Below are 17,634 nucleotides of genomic sequence, written 5' to 3'. Positions count from 1 at the left end.
AGCCATGGCTGCGACTCAGGTTGTACCTTAGGTTTTGCAGAAAGGGCAGATGCTAAATAACTCAGCAATCTTTCCCACAGTAATCCTAGCAAGACCCTCAAGCCCTTACAAAAAAATTGTCTCCAAGGTGTCTACAGGTAGAATCAAGCCAGGCTAAGAAGAATGGGAGCAGCAGGGTGGTGTGGCCGAAGTTTGCTCTTGATCATTTGGGTGAGATTAAATCCATTCTCAGGTGTTAGAATCGAAGTGGGGAGAGCACACTGGGAAGAGGTTTTAGAGGCGAGAGGAGGGTCCCAGGTGGGGGGAAGGAGGGGACCATTCCCAGCATCTTCTGCTCTGCCCATTCCCATCGCCTGGCAGAATCTGCCTGCAGAGACCTGTCAGAGAGAGCCCCTACAGATCGTTTTATGAAAGCAAGGAGAGCTGGGGGAGGAGACTTTTTCAGGCCTAAAATTCAGTGTTTACTCTACCTGGCTGATCACTTTCAAATCTCCAAAGAATGAGGCCCAGAAGATGATGATAACTTGTGGCCAAACCGCAGAGGCAAGTGATTGAAATGCCTTTGCAGGTCCAATTTCCTGAAAGTGAGAAATTCAGTCCTCATGATTCAGAGATACTGGCGTGGACATAACTGCAGGAAGAACTATGGTGCTGTAAGTACAGGGGTGCATCCTCACACCTCTGCCTTCCTACCTCTTTCAGCTGGGTCATAAAAGAGTTTTCTGGCTCAAAACACCCCACTGAGTGTAGGAGGGGTTTGGGTTGGCTTTTATTGGTTGGAGCAATGCATGGAGGTTTGCTTTTGCTGCTTTGCCTTCTCATGGAAGAGAGTCCCTGACCACCTTCTAGTTGTCCTTTTCCCCATGAGTTAGGTGTCCATTGCACCAACTGGTCACTTGGGGTTCTAAAAGTCTTCCACTAGTCTCCAGGTGACTGAAAACTTAAAAGCAGCTTCCCCTGAAAAACAGACTCCATCTGCAGGTGGGACCGTAATTTGGTTTCTCACCAACCCAGCCCACGGCTTTCTTCTCTTCCTGTCCCAGCTGGCTCTGACCCAACAGCAGGTCATTCAGAAAATGCATTGGGGTCTAAAGTATCTCAATATCATCCTCCAAGCCTGAAACTTGATATGAATAGCCACTCCCAGGTGGGTCAGGATGCTGCCTTTTGCCATGAAACAAAAGCTTGGCTGTCAGGCAGGAGGTCTGCAGATTGTGGACTTCCATGGGAGCAACCCTCATAGTTTGTGGCTACATTGAGATGACCAGCCAGGCCTCCTGAGGGCTCTCAAAGTCAGAAACTCTATAGGACTCAGTGGGGAAGAAACTGCCTTTGTCTTTCCTGGTCTCTGAATCAGTGCCACAGCTGAAGGGGTTCATTTCTCCACCCTCTTGGAGAACCTCCCTCCCGAAGGCTTGTCCTGGCGGGGGCTGATTTCAGCGGCTGTTATTTACAGCCATGCAAGAAGATTATAGCATGGAAATCTGCTTATGCTGGGTGAGCTCCTGGGTGGTGGGGTGGTTTCATCCTGCTCCTTCTTGCAGATGCGGATCGGCTTCCTGAGACTGCAGGCCCTCTACCGATCCCGCAAGCTCCACAAGCAGTACCATATGGCTCGCCGGCGGATCATCGAGTTTCAGGCACGATGCCGGGGCTACCTGGTCCGTAGGGCTTTCCGCCACCGCCTCTGGGCTGTGCTCACCGTCCAGGCATATGCCCGGGGCATGATCGCCCGCAGGCTGTATAAGCGCCTTCGAGGGGAAGTAAGTACCACGGAGGAGAGATTGGTCACGGAAAATGGAGGTGGGGAGAGGGGAAGTAAACATACTTCTGCATCACATGCTCTTGGGATCGGTTTTTAAAGAGCAAAAAAGAATTTCACAAAGAATCGGATGCCTAAACAGAAGGGCTCTTGTGTTTACTCCCCCAGTACCATCGACGCCTGGAAGCAGAGAAACTTCGGCTGGCAGAGGAGGAACGACTCCGAAAGGAGATGAGTGCCAAGAAAGCCAAAGAGGAAGCAGAAAAGAAGCACCAAGTACGCAAGGACTGATGTCTTTCTGGGGTTCCATCTCTGTTTTCCTGCTCTGATTTTGCTTCTTTGAGAGGGAATGCCAAAAATATCTAAGGGATTTCTGCTCTGCTTGAGCGGTTTGTATTTAATTCACTACTCTGTGCTCTAACTAGTTTGAAGCTGCTCCAGAATTTCTGATCTGCTGCACAGGAATGCCAGAGATTATGGTTATTATTCACTTGCTTTTGCTATTGTATAAAGGCTGAAGGGGGAACTGGGACACTCTACATGTGTGTACACATACAAGGTTGTTGTAGAAAAGAAAAAAATAAGGTCAGTGAAAGTCTCTGTGCATAGACAAACCCCTTAAACAGGTACTAAGGAATGAGAAAATGCTATTGCTTTGTCCTTCTGCAGCTAGGGAACTGAAGCATGGACATGTCACTGATTTGCTCCAAGTCATGATGCTGGTAGTACCCCAAGCACGAGGCAGTCTGCCTTTCTAAAGCCAGGCCCTGTAAAATTTAGCACCAGCTCTTTAAAGGGAGCAGTTCAGTCACTGTACTTGTCCTCTTGCAGGTACGTCTGGCCCAGCTGGCACGGGAAGATGCAGAGAGAGAAGTAAAGGAGAAGGAGGAGGCACGTCGGAAGAAAGAGCTGTTAGAAAAAATGGAGAAAGCTCGCAATGAGCCAGTGAATGACTCAGACATGGTGGACAAAATGTTTGGATTCCTGGGGACTACATCCTCCCTGCCTGGCCAGGAAGGACAGGCACCCAATGGCTTTGAGGTACTGGAGACATGCATGAGCCTGTCTTTTACATGAAAGGCTTTAGCAATACGTTAATGAATCAGGGGAGAGTACAGCAATACAAAAGCGGGTCTCTGAAGGCTTCCTTCAAGACCAAGCTCTTCTGTGTGGCCCCAGAGGGTTGCTGGGCTGTGGCTGGGGACAGGAAGGCAGTCTGCAGGCTTTCTCTGGGGCTATGGAATGCAGAGCAGTATCACTATAAGATCACTGAGGATCTCTGACCTTTGAGATATTTTCCTTCATGGCTCATCACAGGCTCACAACATTTAGCTCTTGGACACCCTTTCCCCATGCTAGGAATGTGGCCATGCTTTTTGCTTCTCCGACTGCTATGGGGACACTCCTGGGCACAGGCATGTCCTTCAGGACTTGTGATTTGCATGGGCTCCAGAGTTGTATTTCATAGTTTTCCCTCCAGCTGGCTTTACCTTTGGGGATGGAAGTCAGACAGAAGAGTCAGGCCCGAAGGGAAAGGGTAGTTCAGTATCCAAAGCCATGCTGAGTGCCTGACATGTCCTTCCCCACCAGGATCTTGAGCGAGCCCAGAAAGAGCTGGAGGAAGAGGACCTGGATGCAGCTTTGCCTCTCCCTGAGGAAGAAGAGGAAGATCTCTCAGAGTACAAATTTGCCAAGTTTGCTGCCACGTATTTCCAGGGCACAACAACACACACCTATATCCGCCGGCCTCTCAAGCAGCCTCTCTTGTACCATGAAGATGAAGGAGACCAGTTGGTGAGGGAGGGGATGAAAAACCTCGAGCAGGGCAGGGTGGGTTGGGGCAAGCCTGGGCAACCCTTCAGCCAAAGGGCACCAACAGTTTCCCTTTGGAATACACTGGTTCGGTGGGGAGTACAGCCCCCATCTGCTGCATGTGTCAGTAGACACTGGTCCCACCAGCATGCTTTGAGCACTGACAAGACAACAAGCATTAGAGGGGTGAGTCCATCTCTGTGCCTTGATGTTTGTGTTAAGACAATTAATGAAGTTCTCTGGGCTCAAGGCATGGACGATGAAAATTGTTGAGCGAGTGCTCCTTGTAAAGTTGCTACTCAGCAGCTAGAAAAGTTGCTTCTTACCTTGTCATACACGCCAGGGCAGAACTAGCAGAGAAAAAACACTTGTGCTATAGCCAGCAGTACAAGAGCAGAACTGTGTTGAACTTACATGACTATAATGGACATTACATTGGCCGTGAGCTTGCCTTCTCTGTGGTTCTCCTTCCCCTCTGCTCTGGGTTAGGGGTTGCCAGTTGCTGCTCCTCCTTAAGGCTTGCACCTCCTAGCCAAGAAGAAGCCTCTCGCAGCATGCATAAACACAGTCATGATGGCTTGAACGCAGAGCCTGAACTTGTGGTCCCAGCCACCAGCCTGCCCAGCTTGCTCAGATGCATGACTGCTGCAGGCAAAAATGTTGTGTGTGATTCAGGGAAGTGTTTCACCTCCTGTAGATGTACAGAGAGACCACAGTGGTGATCCTGATGGATTCAGCATGACTTGACCACCCCCTTCACTACCCTAGTGTGAGCTAATGGGGTGTAACTTTCCGTTCAAATAGGCAGCACTTGCTGTATGGATCACCATCCTCCGTTTCATGGGAGACTTCCCTGAGCCGAAATACCACACAGCCATGAGTGATGGTGGTGAGAAGATACCAGTGATGACAAAAATCTACGAGACTCTTGGGAAGAAGACCTATAAGAAAGAACTTCAAGCTCTGCAGGGAGAAGGAGAGGTAACTGCTGCGGTTGAAAAAGAGACACCGTTGTTAGGAGTTGGATGTTGAAATGTGTTAGAAAGGAACAACTTGTGGGGTTTGCTGCAGGCAATCAGTTTGTCTATTTTATTTGCAGTTAGGCTACAAAGGGCAAATTTCCCATGTGTCAGGTATTGATCCTGTCCCTTCTTCTTCACAGGAGTAACTGAATGTTCCCCAGCAGTATGGTAGGGGGGATGCCTCCCACGGTATCTCTCATGGGGATTTGAGCTCTCCCTGCACCCTATAGGGCAGAAATGCAGGGGGGGAATGCAGCGTCCTGTGTCATTGGTCTCTTGTTTGGGGATTTCTTCTTGATCTTCCCTGGGTCAGAAGAGACTAAATTAAAAATGTGCCCTTAATCCTGGAGCAGGAAGTAAAGAATTACTGGGAGATTAAGCTGTGGAAATCAAGAAAAAAATAAATCTGTATTGCATCCTCAGTGCATTCTGGGATGTCACTAGAGGACTTCATCTTAGGACTCTTCCAGATAAGACATTGCTCTGGATAAACTACCATCCATGACACTGATATGCTTTCATCTTTGGCAAGTGCTTTATTCAATAGGACAAGATGCCACCTGGTATCGGCATTTTCTAAATGACACTGTTGCGTTTACAAGAAATTTTCGGTAATAACGTTTGGACAAGCCCCTGTGGCATTTGCAGAAGTAATTTAACAAATCTAGGTTTTAGAGATGGTGATATCATCCAGCACTTTCAGTGAATTACCTGAGGAGAGTAGCCTCATGTAGATTGTAATTCTGTAAAAATACACAGCAAGAATCACTTTTCATTCCTTCTACCCGTAGTTTCTTGCTTGTTTATTACAAAGAGGCATGTTTTGTCCAGTTGAGACATCAGGTAGTACAGAAAAGAAGGGAAATTTAAGCTCTCATTTTCCTCTGTGTTTACATCTGCTTTGCAGAATGCACAACAGTGCAGAGAGGTCTGACCTGACCCTGAGTGTGATGATATGCAAATCCAGGTTTACAGTACCAACTTGGCTTTATAATGGATATAAACCGTCACAGCTGGTTTGGTTTGATCTCTCGAAGTGTTGATCTGGTGTAAAATTATAGTTTTTTCGAAGCTGTTTAAAAGGGGGAGGGGGTCAAAAAGTGATTATCCATGCCATTTTAATCCCACGGCCAATGTAAATTTGATGTAGAAGTAGTAAGCCAACAGTAACTGGATGATATGTAGCCAGTGCCTGGGTCTGTCCCACATCAAATTTATTCTTCTGGGAAATCTGATAGAGCACAGAGCTGGCTACCGGTGATGAAACTGCAAGGAGTAACTACCTGCCCATGAATCCCAGGCTAGGTGACTTGCAGCTTGCATACCTGCTATGCAAATGGCTCATCTCACAGAGTGATCTTGCTCATCTCATTTGCACTGTAGGAACAAGCCTGAATGTCATACAGCAGAACTGGGTGGACCCAGGCTGAGTAGGAGTCAGCCATGTAGCCAACATAACTTGTTTCAGATGTCCCCAGTATGTAACGTTGATCTGAGGGAGGCTCGTTGATTAGAGAGCATCTACAAAATTCAGAGCCAGACCTGGGTTATCAAGGGGCACGGGAATATGGCTCCACACTTCTGGTTCCCCCCATCCTCTGAAATATCTCCCTCTCCGCCCAGGATTGATGGTCTTTTGCAGAAGCCCAGGGGAGGCAGGGAAAGCGCGTACTCAGCAGGGCTCTGTGTCTCACCACGTTATGTCCACACCTCTTGCTTTGCAGAGTACTCACATTGATGGGCACAAGAAGAACAGTGTGCGGCACAAACTGGTCTCCTTAACACTCAAGAAGAAATCCAAACTGACGGAGGAGGTGAGAGGAGACGCTTGGCCGCCTGGCAGCACAAGTGCCGTTGGATTGTCTGCAGCCCTCTCTGACTCTCTTCTGCTTTTCCCTAGACAACATAGAACCAGCCCTGCTCTGGGTTTGGCGCTACCTGTCTCTCTGCCTGAAAGATTTAAGGAGTGTTTAAGGGGAAAGGTTGGCTTCCCGTGTCTCCTTGAGTCATTCTGCACCTCGCGCCGGCCTCCCCTCGGCTCCTGTTCTCCATCCATCCAGCACCTTCCCTCCCCTCTTTCACAGCCCTCCATCCAGCTGCCGATACCTCTCACCACTTTGTAATGGTCTGAATGTTATCCCTGCTTTTAGCTTCCTTCCCTCCACCGTGGCGTAGGTAGCAGAGGTGGGGTCTCCAAATGTGCTCACCCATCCACCCTCTGCTCCTCTCCAGTGCCAGGGGTAAAACTCCCCCAGGAGCAGTTAGCCCAAGCTGAGACCTTTCAAAAATCCCAACTCAAAAGAGTGAGGAGTAATAAATATCGGGTGGGGAGGATGAAAACAATGCAAAGACATGCATTCAGTCTTCTTTTACACACTGCCATGTCTGCTTCCAGAGTAGGCACCATCTTGCCTGGCTATAGCTGCTTGAGAGCATGAAGATTGCTCTCTGACAGAGTCACCCTCCTTCCCTTTAGGGTCAGTGGGAAGAAATAGGACCCAACCCAGCTTACCCTATGGTGGCTCTGAACATGCTCTAGAAATGCCCATCTTTCTCCAGTGTCTCCACATGGAGACTGGGTTGACTAGCTGAGGCAGAGAGCTGGTAGGTGCACGAACGCCATCCCTGTTTCCACAAACAGCACCATGCTTATGTGCTTTCAGCTGCCTCATTAGCATGGGGAGTGGGTTCATTCTGTCAGTATTTTAATGATTTTTTTAATATTACTGAGTTAAAGGGACAAGTTCTCCTTGTCAATAAGCTGGGGTTATTCCAAAGATCCTTGGTGGCCCTCTCCCAGCTGCTGGACCACCTCAGAGCTGGGATGCAAGGCTGCCATTGTAGAAACCCTGGGCAAGGACCAAGCAGGTGGGAGTGTGACTAGACAGGACCATTTTCAGCTTCATCCATATGTGATTAAAGCCAACAAAGTCAAACCCTCCCGTTGCTGTTCAAGTACTAGACTGAAGAACTTCTAAGACCCCTCCTGGCTGGTGGAGGAGTCCTTCTGGGGGAGCACCACACGTTTGGGACTGGGGAGGGGGGGGACCATAGTAACTGGCTGTACTGAAAGGGAGCAATATGTCTGGTTGGCAGGTGACAAAAAGACTTCACGATGGTGAGTCTACGCTACAGGGAAATAGCATGCTCGAAGACCGACCCACCTCCAATCTGGAGAAGCTCCATTTCATTATTGGTAATGGCATCCTCAGGCCAGCCTTAAGGTTAGAAATCAAGACATAGGCATGAACATGCCATTCTTTTCATTCCTTCTTCCTTGAGCTTTTCTTGAGCTATTCAAATGATTTTGCTACTCTGTGTGGCTTCAAGAAGTTCTTCTATCATTTTTCTGGTTGTGTTGTATAATACGGGCTGGGCTGGATCTTGTTCATGATCTGTATCAGGCCGGGTGGAAAGACCACACAGAAGGAATCAAATGCTTCTGAAAGTGATAGCAGCTACTGGACTGGGTGTTTTTTAATACTCATTCTTGTTCACTACCCTTTTTTTTCCCATTTAACCATTAGGTCTCTTTTGTTTGTGTGATTGCTTTTAACGGTACACTAATAAAAAACTCAAAATCATTTCAATTGCTAAATTAAACATTCAAAAATTGGAAAGTGCCAAATTAAGGCTACTGGAACATCTTTGGTTTAGCTTATTTCTGTGTGTGTGTGTCATAACGTATACAATGTGTCCTTTTTTATGTAGTCTCACACTTTTCACTCACACTTAACTGTGTAGTCCCGGAACATGGCGAGCATCCTTATCTGATAACCAGCTTCTCTCATTTTCATTTTATCCTCCCAGTTCAGCATGAAACTCTTAGTGTTACTTTTCTGCACAAAATCTTCTCTGAAGGCAGACCTGATAGTGTCCCATGGGCTTTCCCATGGTGTTTGTCAGCGTAACAGGTTGGCTAACATTTTTGTTGCCTCCCATGTAGGCGAGGAAGTACTGTTATCCCTTCTTTTGCATGTGGAGAACTAAGGTTAAAAGTTAAAGCTTAAAGAACTTAAGCTTAAAGGTTAAATATCAAACATGGACATTACATTCTAAATTGAGATACCTGTCAATGTACATGCCTGTTTGGGTAAGAGCTGGGCAAACCTTGACCTCCCCTGGAGGTGATAGTTCCCAACACTTCCACAAAGCAACTTCAGGTGTCTCAAGAGGGACAGCCAGCGAATGAAGATTCCCAGCTGATAGCCTTCTTATGACAGTTAGTTTAGGAGGCTCTTTTGGCATTACTGGGAAATCTTTGTAAGAAGGCAGAGTAGACTCCTTCATCCAGTGACACTGAGCTTTCTTGAACCCTGAGACTCCCTTTTATTTCACTCTTTCTCCAAGCAGTGCCAGTTAGCTGTGGGGAATCTCAGCTGCAGCACAGGGAATGCTCGGTGGACATTGCAGGACTGGTGGTGGGTGGCATTTTATAGACACTGTATCAATCAGGGTGACCATCATCAGGGCAGTTAATTTAATATCCTTGCAATGCTAAAATGAAATTTTAGCTATCAATCACAGGCAGACAGGGCCTGTCTCTTTCTGTTCCTGTGGAAAACCATCACCTCGTTAACTCTTAATGCTTTCTTCATTCCTATTGCAGGGATGAAATCTATTGTCAAATCTGCAAGCAACTGACCCAGAACCCATCCAAAAGCAGCCACGCCAGGGGTTGGATCCTGATGTCCCTCTGTGTGGGATGTTTTGCCCCTTCTGAGAAGTTTGTGAAGGTAAGTTGTAGGTGATATTTGTCTCATGAATTATCGGCTAATGCATTTTCTTTTCCATCCATTGGACCAGCTTTTCTGTTTGGTTTCACAGTAGAGGATGTCCTGGTCTATATCTTCGCCAGGAATGAAAATGACAGTTCCTAAGGAAAGTGTGCATGATCCCAGGTTCAAAGTCTAAAGCGGATCTGATGAGTCACTCCTGAGAAGTGACCTGTTCTTTTCTGTGACTTTAGAGGGAATGTAGACAACCAGCTCAGATGATGCCTCCTGCACTGCAGATGTGTGATTAAGTGACTTCTGGCAGGAAGGTTGATTGTGGGGGGCTGCAAGTGGAATTTGTACACCCCGAATAGCCCACATTTCTCCCCTATTTTTTGCATGCTAAAGTCTATGCATTCGTTCAAGCATCTACTGACTGGCAGTATGACCTCAGGCATGTACTCTAACAAAATTGGCAAGGAATAGTACTGCACAGCTAATTATAAATATAACTTAATATAAAAAAATGCACATAGAAAGGGAAGGGTTTAATTTACCTGGAAGTATGTTTGCATAGTTGCTCTCTGCATGCTACAACTAGCCCCACTGTGTGTCACACTGAAAACATCCAGCTCTAAACTGCCACATAAGAGATGACATGTAGTATAGCTTCAGAAGCACTGTGGGTCAGCAGGACTGAAGTCAGTAGGAGATGCTAAATCAGGTTGGTTTTAAGGTTTTTCTTTTTTTTTTTTCTGGGTTTTGTTTTGTTGCCTAGGTTTGAACAGTCTGCCTTCCAAATGAGTTACACACCTCAAGTCTTTACTTACACCCACTACACTGCTTATGTTAATCCCATGCCTAAGACTTTAGCGAGCTCAGGGCAAAGGGCTTAGCACTGTGTCTTTGCTTTGCCGTGAAAAAAGACCTCCTTTGTCCCTCTCAGATCTTTGAATGTTGGAGGCTGGACCTGCTCCAAAGCCTGCCGGAGATAAAGATGTTCCATTAATTTCCATAGATATCAGATCAGGTACTCCTCAGTCCTGAAGCCAAGAATAGAAATCCCTCCTTCATTGCCAGACCTTGACAATATGAAATCTAATTAAGCAGATAAATCACTGGCAAAGTGGCAGAAAATTAAATTATGTCTGGAAATGAGATCTGAGAAAGTATGCCACAGGAGATTGTGGAGGTTTAAATCTTTAATAGCGGAAGATTATTTTAGGTGAGTGAAGCACTTCTCAGCAATAATTTATGGGTAGCTCTGGAGACTCAGGCAATCATAGAACTGTAGAATCAAAGAATGGTTTGGGTTGGAACGGCCCTTTATAGGTCATCTAGTCCAACTCCCCTGCCACAGGCAGGGACATCTTCAACTAGATCAGGTTGCTCAGAGCCCCGTCCAACCTGACCTTGAATGTTTCCAGGGATGGGGCATCTACCGCCTCTCTGGGCAGCCTGTGCCAGTGTTTCACATGTACCTCTGCCCAAAGTTATGGTCAATGCTGAAATATGTGGCAATATTCCCAACAGCTCTGGAGAGCGTTTATACTAATACTGCCCTTATTCATCACCCTTCTGCACCTTGAGCTATTGGAGATGGTAGGCAGCCTGTGGTGACTGAAGCTTCTCGAGTATCAGTGCAAACAACACTTGCAGCAGCCCACACTGTGGTTACCTATCAAGGCCGCAGTCTTACAAAAAACATGCAGGCAGTGACCTGGGCAATGTCTTGGAGCTCCTCTGAAGCCACTGTAGTTACCCATGGGGACATCAGTGACACCTTCCAGCTTAAATGTTGTATTTTAAGATAAAGCATTGTCCTGATGAAACACCCCCAAGCCACATATGTTCCCATCCAGACTAATTTTTTGTTTTGTGAAAAGCATAGGAATATTCCAAAATTTGTTGAAAATCAGTGAACTCTTCTGTTTTGAAGCTACATTAACTGATACCACCTAGTCCAGTCTGTTCTTGGCTGGGAGACAAACTCCATGTCAGTGCCAGACCTTATTCTCAGACTCTTAATCTGTTAGTACCATGTTTTCATGAGCCATCCACAATCTGATTTAGTATTTCACTAACTACTGCTTTAACCATGCAATAGCTACCATTGAATGTATGATAGCCATGCATTGGCCATCAGCCAGTTAGCTAGATAATATTTTGTTAACCTCACATCTTTTTCAACTGATGCCCTAACTTCTCATTTAGCAGTAATTATCCACCATTTTAACAGAAAGAAAAAGAGTATGTAAGGGTAAATATCTCTTAGTACTACTTTCCTGTACTCTTCCATGCAGTGAGTGTTGCATCAGACTTCTGGTTACTTTTCTCCTGAAACCTCTAGACTCTACCTTTAATAACGGCAATATTGGGGGCGGGGGGGGGTGGGGGGTGGGGGGTGGGGGGGGTGGGGGGGGTGGGCGGGAAATGAGGACTTTCATGAGACTGTTGTGCCTGGAATTTTTTCCACAAACTTACAAGAGTAAGACTCAATGTCCAGGTGGAGACCAGTGATGAGTGGCATTCTTCAGGGGTCAGCATATGTTCAACATCTTTGTCAGTGGCATGGATGCACACTCAGCAAGTTTGCTGATGACCCCAAGCTGTGCGGTGGGGTCTGCAGGCTAGAAGAGATGGGATGCCATCCAGGGGGACCTTGACAGGCTGGAGAGGTTGGCCCATGCAAACCTCATTGAGTTCAACGAGGCCAAGTGCAGGGTCCTGTACATGGGTTGGGGCAATCCCAAGCACAAACACAGGCTGGGTGGACAATGGATTGAGAGCAGTGCTGAGGAGAAGGCCTTGAGAGTGCTGGTTAACAAGAAGCTCAGCATGACTCAGGAACATGTGCTTGCAGCCCAGAAAGCCATCCATGTCCTGGGCTGTATCAAAAGCAGCGTGGCCGACAGGCCGAGGGAGGGGTTTCTGCCCCTCTGCTCCGCTCTGATGAGACCCCCCTGCAGTGCTGTGTCCAGCTCTGGGGTCCCCAACTTAAGAAGGACATGGACCTGTTGCAGCAGGTCCAGAGAAGGGCCATGGTGATGATCAGAGGGGCTAGAGCAGCTTTCCTATGGAGACAGGGTGAGAGAGTTGGGTTTGTTCAGCCTGGAGAAGACTCCAGGGAGACCATATAGCAGCCTTCCAGTACTTAAAGGGGCCAACAAGGAAGCTGGGGAGGGGTTTTTTACAAAGGCTGGTAGTGATAGCACAAGGGGGAACACCTTTAAGCTGAGAGAGGGGAGATTTAGGTTGGACATGAGGAAGAAACCCTTCCCCATGAGGGCGGCGAGGCGCTGGCCCAGGCTGCCCAGAGCAGCTGTGGGTGCCCCATCCCTGGCAGGGCTCAGGGCCAGGCTGGATGGGGCTGGGAGCAGCCTGGGCTGGGGGGAGGGGGCCCTGCCCAGGGCAGGGGGACTGGAACTAGATGGTCTTGAAAGGCCCTTCCAACCCAAACCATTCTGCGATTCTACGACCTGATGATTTAAAGTGTCAGTTAGAACTGAACATTTTGAGAAGGATTTAGCTGAAAATGAGGCAGTCTTTGATATGTTTTCCTGCTCCCAGATATGAAAGTCATGCTTTGAATCACATTAGACACCTTTATTGCATCATATGCTAAGCATGGGTCAAGACACATTAGTTCTTTGTACCTTTCTTTCAGTTAATAACGGACTTCCATGGGAAGGTTCAACCACAAGGAAGGGGAAATACAAAAAATATATAATTACATGGTTTGTTATTAACAGCAAAATTAAAACTGCACTTCTACGCAGCATCAGCTGCTTGCAATCATTTGCAACAGCTCCCATCCATATAACTTGGCTGTATTACCTACTTACTTCAGAGTATCTCTGCAAGTTATGATTGACAGAGATATCTTTCTCTCTACCCATTTTATTTATGGGCGGACAGTGTTATAGAGCAGTCTGTGTTACTGAAGGAACAGCTATGTAGTACCATTCAGAGAACTCTCTATCTTTATTTTTTTCAAAAAAAAGAAGTTTTACATAACTATTAGTCTTAGCTACCTTTTTGGCCAAGATATTTATGTACTATTTTTAAGTTTATTATCTTTGGTATTGTGGAAGTCACTGGATTTCATTTTCTCTACAGTAATGTGGTTGCACATTTAACATATGGTGAAGCGCTTTGAATTCTGGTTTAGGGTCTTCTAAAATGCAGTTTTAAATCTGACTAAAGAAACATCTGTTTACTGTAATTGTGAAAGATCTTTTTTACTGGCATCTAAGTGTTCTGAGTGACACTTCCTTACAATTGCCGTGGATCATTACTTACACGTCTTTTTTTCATTCACTCCCATGTTTTTAGCCAGCTCAATAACATTTTATAATACATCTTTGAAATACAGAGATAGAAATCACTGGCAGCAATAGCAGGAACAGAAAAGCTGCCTCACTGGCTTTGATCAAAGGTCTGTCAAGGCTGGCATCTTGTCTCCACCGACGCCAGAAGTGCAATGTATAAGAACAAGGCAAGGGTGCAGACTGTCCTACTCTCTCTCAGCTTCCAGCAATGTGATGTAGGAACATCCTGATCCTTGGCAGTATCACTGCTGTTGGTCCCAGAGGGCTTTTCTTCAATAAAAATGTTGCTTTTAACCTTTGCAAATGTTTGGCCTTCTGGAGCTGATGGTCTAACCAATGTCTTCCCTGCTGCCAACAGTATTTAAGGAACTTTATCAATGGAGGCCCCCCCGGTTATGCTCCCTATTGCGAAGAGAGGCTGAGGCGGACGTTTGTCAATGGGACAAGGACACAGCCACCCAGCTGGCTGGAGCTGCAGGTACGAGCCCCTGAATCCACTCCTCAGGTAGCTGGGGCTCAGGGTTTATGCTTTTCACGATCACAGCAGCTACATCTCTCTGGCAGGATAGCAACGAGCGATAAAAAGCCCATTTCTTTCAAGAATTTTCAGGTATTTCTGAGATATCACATTCCCTGTGCATCCTGGATTTGCTCCAGAGTATCCTGAAGATCAATCTCTTTGGCTACATCAATACTTGTAAATTGTATGTGCTCTAGAGTGCTCTTGGGCACCGAGACCAGCTGGCACAGGGCAAGCCCCCCGTATGCTAGGAAACTCTTCCAGGTGCAGGTGACTGCAGGCAAACTGCCTGCTGAGAATGGTCCCTGGGACTTGTTCAGGGATAGCCACAGCTGGAACTGGCACAGTTTGTGCAATAATTACTCATTTTCTGTGCTGCTCTACTAGCACAGACAGCTGTGCTCCAATGCCAGGAGCATTCCCAGGTATGCTTGTATTTACTGGATTAGGCGCTTTGATGACTGAATGTATTAAATAAAAAATCTGGGACTTCCAAGTGCTTCCAGTGGCTGACAGCACGTTACCCTGTTGAGAAGTATGCAATGGTGGTATTGAAAAGCAGCAAGCCAGTAGGATCGGGATTTAGAAAACAGTTACCACAGTTGGGTGGAAGAGTACGTAGGTAAATAGTCTTGATGGGACTGAAATACACATGCCTTTATAAAGTTTGATTTTAATCCACTAGGCAACCAAGTCCAAGAAACCCATCATGCTGCCTGTCACATTTATGGATGGGACAACAAAAACGCTATTGACCGACTCTGCAACAACCGCTAAAGAGCTCTGTAATTCTTTGGCTGACAAAATCAGCCTGAAGGACCGATTTGGCTTCTCGCTTTACATTGCACTTTTTGACAAGGTATATCTCATGTTCCTGACTAGCTCTATGAAAGAACGGGGGGGGTTCACATATCTTCCACAGGGCAGAAGGAACATCTCTGCAGTGCAAGGGCCAGCCTGATTTTCACAATAAGAGCAGTCAAATGCTGGAGCAGGGTCGTAGAGACACTATGAAATCTCATTCCTTGGAGATATTCAGATTTTAACAGGAGAAGGCATGGAGAAAACTACTCAAAGGTGGACCTGTTCTGCCCTGTGGGCTGGACCAGAAACCTCCAGAAATGCCTTTCCACCTACATTATTCTGTGATGCTAGGCTCTTACTCTTAGTTGAGCTACTCTGAGGTGAATTTCCAGTAAAACACCCTGGATTTTTATGCAAGGGAGAATCTGCATTTAATTGGAAAGCTAGTGGTTGAAATTAAGCTTCCAAAATGAGCTAAAATCCAAACTGCCATACCTGCATTGGCATTTATCTCTATTTATTTAACCTAAAACCATACCTTTTTCAGAAGTTCCATAAAAATGAAGGTGAATGTAAATGAGTAGGGAAAACAGACCTGAAGTAAAACTTCACCAGGTGAGACAACAGCTGCAAGCCAATGAAACAGAATGGTTCCTACAGCTGCTGTGTAAGAGGATGAAGTATTTCTCACCTCCAGATGTGACCGCCTCTGCCTGTGGGTAGATAAGAAAATGGTTTATACTCAGCCTTCTTGGCTTTTTTTGAGGAGACATTTATTCAGGGATATTCACTCTGAGGAGATGTGCTTTAGGGCTTCACGCCAGACCACAGTGAGAAGACAGAGGTGACAAATCTTCTGTAATAGGACAGGCTTTTTATTTTGGGTTTGTCTGATGCTTAGATCGGTTGGATTCATGTCTGCAACTTTGAAACAGGAAGTTTCAAAGCACAGTATTAAAAACTAATACTTTATAATGGGACCATTTGCTTTGCTAATTCACATTGATGCTCTCCTTTCATTCCTGATGGGAAACTGAGGCTCAAAACAAAATGGTTTACCCAGCTATGCTGTAGACCTGTTAAATCTCAGCTGGCTAATAGAGATAGATACTTTGATTTATTTTGATTATAAAGGAAGTCTGAATGAGTGACTCGGAGATATATATCTCTACCTAGAAAGATCAGTGTTTAGTTGGGTGAACGCCACATTTCCCTCTACCCTGCCTAGGTCTCCTCTCTGGGGAGTGGCAATGACCATGTGATGGATGCTGTGTCTCAATGCGAGCAGTATGCCAAAGAGCAGGGAGCGCAGGAGCGCAATGCGCCATGGCGGCTCTTCTTCAGGAAGGAGATCTTCACTCCTTGGCACAACCCAAATGAGGACAATGTGGCCACCAATCTCATTTACCAACAGATCGTGCGAGGGGTGAAGTTTGGGGAGTACCGGTGTGACAAGGTATGTGACCTCAGCAGCTACTGGTCTGGTCCAGCATGTATCCTTGACGCGGTGAAATAGGTTTCACCGAAGGGGATGAGAAATCTTCATCCCTGAACACCTGCAATCTTGGGGATTATGGCATTCTCTTGGGAAACAGTAGCTACAGGAATCAGATCCTCTTGGCTGCAGACAGACCAGTAGCTCCTATATGCTGCATGGGCACTCCTCCTGGTGAATTTTGGATGGGAGCGTGAATGACCATCAGCCTCAGTTTGGAGGGCTGCCGATAGCCTGTAACCAGACCACCAGATCAGGAGTACACAGCAGGATCCTGTTTGGTGAATCCTGCTAAGCCTTAGGTGCGAGAGATGCTTTTCAGGATACCCAGACCTCTGCCATGCAATACCAACGCGGTGTTGCTGCCATATGCTGAAGGGACACTGGCAACATAAACCTGTGCCTCTAGAGTCTCTGGGAGCTTACAGAATTATTCCAGTGTCATTGAAACAAGCATCTCAAGAAACATCAAAACCTCTGACACTGTCTTTTTTGCTTGTGTTTAAAATCATCCAGGTGACAAATTGAAGACCTGTCTCTTCCGCAACACCTAATCATTCTCCTGTTGTCCAACAGAGTCCAGTCAGCTTGGGAACTAAATTGTCTTTTCCCGTCTATATTGCATGAACTGCGGCTCTTTTATCCTATCAGAGTTTCTGCTCTTTCTCCCTCCCCTTCTCTTGCTCCTGGGCTTCTTGTGCTATTATCATCTCAGTAGCTCTATTACTTCACCCCAAAGCACTTGGAATGTAGCTGCACCGAAGGACATTTTACAGTTCTGCTTTATGGATGGGTACTTCAGTTGCTGGGTTTCTCAAGTACAAGAAATGATGGCTACATGCAGTTTTCAATCATTAAACTCTGTCTACCATAGTAAAATCACCCACTGCTGACTGCAGGCATGAGAACCAGACTGAATTGCAGGAAAGATGGCACAAACATGTTCACACACAGTAAAGAGTTGCATGGTGCTCGTCACCAAACATGTTAAGGCTTAATCATAGCTTTTAGGGGCCAATCTCCTGAACTTCAGATGTGCAAAAAACACTGGTGAAGTTCTGCTGAAAGCAAGCATCCCCACACCATTCTGAAGCAGCAGCACATCCAGTCTCCATGGAGATCCTTGAGTGATGGAGCATAGAGGTTGAGGTGATGCGCTGGTAACAGCATTAA

General features: G+C 46.4%; 1 protein-coding gene across 5 annotated transcripts in view; it reads left to right on the top strand.

Moving 5' to 3' along the window:
- MYO7A (myosin VIIA) overlaps window positions 1-17,634 on the top strand; it is a 108,153-nt gene that overhangs the window by 74,335 nt on the left and 16,184 nt on the right. For all 5 annotated transcript variants that reach the window (XM_055802208.1, XM_055802206.1, XM_055802207.1 and 2 more), the window contains 12 exons: window positions 569-653; window positions 1,545-1,763; window positions 1,931-2,038; window positions 2,594-2,803; window positions 3,353-3,556; window positions 4,379-4,555; window positions 6,321-6,410; window positions 7,693-7,820; window positions 9,206-9,332; window positions 14,001-14,120; window positions 14,848-15,021; window positions 16,195-16,422. In XM_055802208.1, coding sequence (XP_055658183.1) covers window positions 569-653; window positions 1,545-1,763; window positions 1,931-2,038; window positions 2,594-2,803; window positions 3,353-3,556; window positions 4,379-4,555; window positions 6,321-6,410; window positions 7,693-7,820; window positions 9,206-9,332; window positions 14,001-14,120; window positions 14,848-15,021; window positions 16,195-16,422 — 1,870 coding nt within the window. The remainder of the gene's footprint in view (window positions 1-568; window positions 654-1,544; window positions 1,764-1,930; window positions 2,039-2,593; window positions 2,804-3,352; window positions 3,557-4,378; window positions 4,556-6,320; window positions 6,411-7,692; window positions 7,821-9,205; window positions 9,333-14,000; window positions 14,121-14,847; window positions 15,022-16,194; window positions 16,423-17,634) is intronic.

Source organism: Falco peregrinus, chromosome 4 (assembly GCF_023634155.1).
Source record: "Falco peregrinus isolate bFalPer1 chromosome 4, bFalPer1.pri, whole genome shotgun sequence".
Classification (NCBI taxonomy): Eukaryota; Metazoa; Chordata; class Aves; order Falconiformes; family Falconidae; genus Falco; species Falco peregrinus.
This window is presented reverse-complemented; position numbering and strand designations above follow the sequence as displayed.